General features: G+C 37.4%; 1 protein-coding gene across 3 annotated transcripts in view; it reads left to right on the forward strand.

The window, feature by feature from the left end:
* Positions 1-5,146, forward strand: part of MED13L (mediator complex subunit 13 like) — a 303,234-nt gene that overhangs the window by 162,237 nt on the left and 135,851 nt on the right. For all 3 annotated transcript variants that reach the window (XM_023513279.1, XM_023513280.1, XM_012805266.2), the window contains one exon: positions 1,934-2,017. In XM_023513279.1, coding sequence (XP_023369047.1) covers positions 1,934-2,017 — 84 coding nt within the window. The remainder of the gene's footprint in view (positions 1-1,933; positions 2,018-5,146) is intronic.

The raw sequence follows: 5,146 nt of genomic DNA on the forward strand, positions 1-5,146 counted from the left end.
AAAGAGTCAGGGTCTTGCTCTTGCTCAGGCTGGTCTTGAATTTGTGAGCTCAGGCAATCCACCTGCCTCGGCCTCCATACCTGGCGAAATACTTTTCCAGTTTTGCTTCTTTACTTTCTCCTTAGGTGGGTGTTTGTGGATCTCGTTGTGGGTTTGATGGAGTCATATAGTCTTTAATTCTAGAAGTTGTAGGGTATATTTTTTTGAGGGGAGGTATTTATAAGCTTAGGGACTGGGTTACTTTGAAAACGATTTTCTTCCTCAAAGGAAGTTACATTGTAGCTAGCAGAAACTTGCCATTTACTAACGCATCTAGCCTATAATGAGTTGAGAGAAGGCTTGAATTTTTTCTTTTCCTCCTCGATGGTGTGGAACTTGTAAGATAAAAGCCAAATTGCCTGAATGTTGAATAAAGAATTGCTATATAGCTCTTTTACTGGTAGGTGGAACTTTGTATAGAATTATATCCAGTGTTCTGATAGCTTTTCTTATAAAATATGTATCATTTTGTTGAATAATGTTAGAGATTACTGTACTTTATCAATTCCAAAATCCACCTCCACCCCCACATTTCTGTTTTTAAAATCAGGGTTACTTCTTACAATCCATGGCATCTTGCAGTTGGACTGATGGCAGTTGAGATATAGTGGCCATTTCTCCGCACCTGTGATTGATGAGTGTGTGTGTGTGTGTGTGTGTGTGTGTGTATCTATATATGTAGCTTGTTTATAACTGTCTGTATTGTTGTCACTTTAATTGAATTGTGTGCATTATTGGTATTATTAAATACATGAGTTGAGTTCAGTTGCCATTCATTTTATCTTTACAAAGAGTGATCCTTCTGTGATTTGACATTGAAACACACCATTCACAAATGGCATGGAAACAGAAGTGGGGCATGACTTAGAAATGAATAAAACAAATACTTGTCATTGAAGTCTTGACTGCCATTCCTTGTGTCCTTGCAAAGCCATAGCCAAGTGCTTTACTATGCTTAACACAAGGAAAATACCTAAGTGGCTAAAGCTGTGTTATGTTTTTGTTCACCTGCCCACCAGCGACTGAATTCCTCGCTGAAAGATTGTGCAATCTATCACATGCCAAAGAAAAAAAGCCACCATTAAAACTGGTAAGATGGGCATTAATGGCATGGAAAAGTATCTCTGAAGTACTGCTAAAAAGTGCCATATTCCTAACATTATTGTTATTTTTTTTGCAGTTTTTGGCTGAGGCTGGGTTTGAACCTGCCACCTCCGGTATATGGGGCTGGTGCCCTACTCTTTTGAGCCACGGGCACCACCCTAACATTATTGATGGTGCAAGAATTTTCAGTGTACCAAGTCTGATTTATGCATAAGTGTGATTTGATTTGAAATAATTCCAAAGTATAAGAAATTTTATTAATACAACAACCAATTTAGTATTTTTTATTTTTTGGAATTTTTTATGTGGGCAAAAAAAAAAACTATGCCCAAAGTCAGAAAGTTATTTTGATAAGTATAATGTAAAATTTTTCAGTGATTAAAAACGAGGTCTCACTCTGTTGTCCAGGCTAGAGTGCTGTGGTGTCAGGCTAACTCACTGCAGCTCTTGAGTTCAAGTGATCCTTCTGCCACAGCCTACCTAGTAACTGGTACTACAGGTATCTGCCACCATGCCTGGCTAATTTTTCTATTTGTAGTAGAGACAGGGTCTTGCTTTTGCTCAGGCTGGTCTTTAACTCCTGAGCTCAAGTGATCCTCCTGCCTCAGCCTTTCAGACTGCTAGAATTATAGATACGAGCCACTGTGCCCTGCCAGTGATAAAACATTTTTTACAGTTTATTTGTTGATGTTTTTATTTTCAGTGGTGTATCTCATCTAGGATTATTGATTCAGTGACTTGCTGTCTATTACCAAAATTGTAAAAGTAATTCTTGATGTAATTTTTGTAGGTGCCTAATGGATAAGAACTTCGTTAGGATTGGGAAATGGTTTGTCCGGCCCTATGAAAAGGATGAAAAGCCAGTCAACAAAAGGTGAGTCTTGTGGATACAGTTAGTTCTTTGGTTTCTCTTGTCTTGTGAGTGGGGGAAGCAGCATATTTATTTTATTTGTTTAAAAAACTTTTAAAAATATTTTTTGGGATTCATTGAGGGACAGAGAATTAGGTTACACTGATTGCATTTGTTAGATAAAGTCCCTCGTATAGTTGTGTCTAACCTCCAAGAGATGTGCCATACACTGTGACTCCCCATTCTCCTTCCTCTCCTCCTCTTCCCACTTGCTCATTCTCCCCCCCTCCCATATTAGCTCATCTATTGCCTTCATATTAGAATAGAGTACTATGGATTCTTGCTTCTCCATTCTTGTGATGCTTTACTAAGAAGACACCTCCATCCAGGTTAATACAAGAGATGTAGAGTCTCCATCTTTTTTAGTGGCTGAATAATATTCCATGTTATACATATACCATAGCTTGTTAATGCATTCCTGGGTTGGTGGGCATTTATTTAGGCTGTTTCCACATTTTGATGATTATAAATAGTCCAGTGCAAATGTCCTTATGATAAAAGGATTTTTTTTCCTTCTAGGTGGATACCTAGTAATGGGATTGCAGGATTCTCCATACTTCCTTCCAAAAGGGTTATATTAGTTTCTAGTCTCACCAGCAGTGTAAAAGTGTTCTCTTCTCTCCACATCCATGCCAGCATGTGCAGCTTGAGACTTTGTGATGTGGGCCATTCTCACTGGGGTTAGGTGATACCTCAGGGTAGTTTAGATTTTCATTTCTCTGATAATTAGGGATGATGAGCATTTTTTCATGTTTTATTAGCCATTCATCTGTCTTCTTTAGAGCAAGTTCTATTCATCTCTCTTACCCAGTGATATAAGGGATTGTTGTGTCTTTTTTTATTGATTAATTTGAGTTCTCTATAGATCCTAGTTATCAAGCTTTATCCAATTCATAATATGCAAATATCTTTTCCCATTCTGAACGGTGTCTTTTTGCTTTGGTTGTTGTTTCCTTAGCTGTACAGAAGCTTTTTAGTTTAATTAAGTCCCATTTGTTTATTTTTGTTGTTGCAATTACCATGGGAAATTTTATTTATTTTGTAATAATGTTAGTAGTTCAGATATATAATTCCTGGATTACAGTATAATTAAATAATAAATTTATGTTGAATTTTACAAATTATAAAGGTGATTGTCAGTATACTCATGTCCAAATCACTTTTATTGCAGTATTCAAATTGAGATATTCTATTTTGTTTTTTTTCATTATTCATCCTCATCCTTCTTCTTTAAAGTGTTAAGTGGCAAAAAATAGCCAAGTGAATTAAAATGGTGACAATTTTTATAGAATATATTAATGTCCCTTAATGTAGGTTAATACATCTGTGGGCTGTTCTAAACTACTCTTGTGGATTAGTTCTCAAAGCATTTCTAAACTTTTAGCCTTCAGTTATATGCGTGAGTTTAAATGTAGTCCTTGAAAGTAGACAAGCATGGAATTTTAGACCAAACCAGGATCACAAAACAAATCCCTCGTAATCTAATATTCACCTTGCCTGCTTCTGGACAGAACATGGACTTAGGTGTAGTCATAAATTGATAGTGATTATTTCATTTTTGAAGACCAAAATACACAATCTTGATTCTATTTTACTATCACTGTATTTGCTAGCAGTCTCTGCTACTGGCTACAGATTAGAGCTTTTGAACCTGTATAGTAGTTTCAGACCTTAGCTCTTGTTTGTTAGAATTTCAACTGGTAGCTTCTGCCCCTTTTTGGAATCTTACTTTCTTAAATTTTAGTTCCTACCAGAGATTTAATTGGTAGTCTTCTTCCAACTTGTCTGCCTTAAATCTTAAATTAAGTGGTTGTGGAAACTCCTTATTAATTAACCAAACCTAATTTATGAAAATTTGTATTTTTTTCCCAAATCAGACGAATTAGGAACCTGCCATTTTCTTTTCTAAATAACCGTGGTCTTCATTGAAGTATTTTTCCTTTTTAGTACATTTGAAATCCTTTAAGAATCATAAAAACTTGGGCAGCGCCTGTGGCTCAGTGGGTAGGTTGCTGGCCGCACCGAGGGTGGCAGATTTGAACCTGGCCTTGGCCAAACTGCAACAAAACAGCCAGGCGTTGTGGTGGGCAGTCCCAGCCACTCGGGACACTGGGACAAGAGAATTGCCCAGGCCCAGGAGTTGGAGGTTGCTGTGAGCTATGACTTTTACGGCACTCTACCGAAAAAGTGAGACTCTGTCTCAATTAAAAAAAAAAAAAATTCATAGAAACTATATATAGGCTCGGCGCCTATAGCTCAACTGGCTAAGGCACCAGCCACATACACCTAAGGTGGCGGGTTCGAATCCCCAGCCTGGACCCGCCCAAAAAACAATGACGGCTGCAACCAAAAAAAATAGCCGGGCGTTGTGGCGGGCGCCTGTGGTCCCAGCTACTTGGGAGGCGGAGGCAGGAGACTCGCTTGAGCCCAGGAGTTGGAGGTTGCTGTGAGCTGTAATGCCATGGCACTCTACCCAGGGGGACAGCTTGAGGCTCTGTCTCAAAAAAAAAAAAAAAAATATATATATATATAGAGAGAGAGAACTTAGGTATTATATATATATCACATTTTACCTGAAAAGAATACTAATGCCTTTAGAAAGTTAGCTTATGTATGTGTGTATAAAAGTGTGATTCTGTCTACAGATATTTTGAATGATGGAGCAGATTCTTTTTTCTTTTATATATATTGACTTCACCTAACCAGTGTGTTCCGTGGATTTTTATTTTATTTTTATAGAGTCAGGGAGTACAAGTGTAGTTTTGTTACATGAATATATTGAATGAAGTCTGGGCTTTTAGTGGAACCATCATCCAAATTGTGTTCATTGTAACCATTAGTAATTTTTTGTTCCATACCCATCTCCTATCCTCCCACCTTTTTATCCTTCTGAGTTTACTATGTCTGTTATTCCAGGGTTTTGATTTTTAATCTTAGCATTTTCCTTAAATTGCTACAGTACTTAGATTTTCTGAGTGCTTGAAGTTTTGACTTTTGTGTTTATGAGCCTACATGGTTAAATATGGAGTGCTTTAGTACAGTGATCTTCTTTCCTATTCCTAGTATGGCTGTCCATGCTTAGCATGGATGGGA

Source organism: Otolemur garnettii, unplaced genomic scaffold (genome assembly GCF_000181295.1).
Source record: "Otolemur garnettii isolate 467f Iridium unplaced genomic scaffold, OtoGar3 scaffold00038, whole genome shotgun sequence".
NCBI classification, from domain to species: domain Eukaryota; kingdom Metazoa; phylum Chordata; class Mammalia; order Primates; family Galagidae; genus Otolemur; species Otolemur garnettii.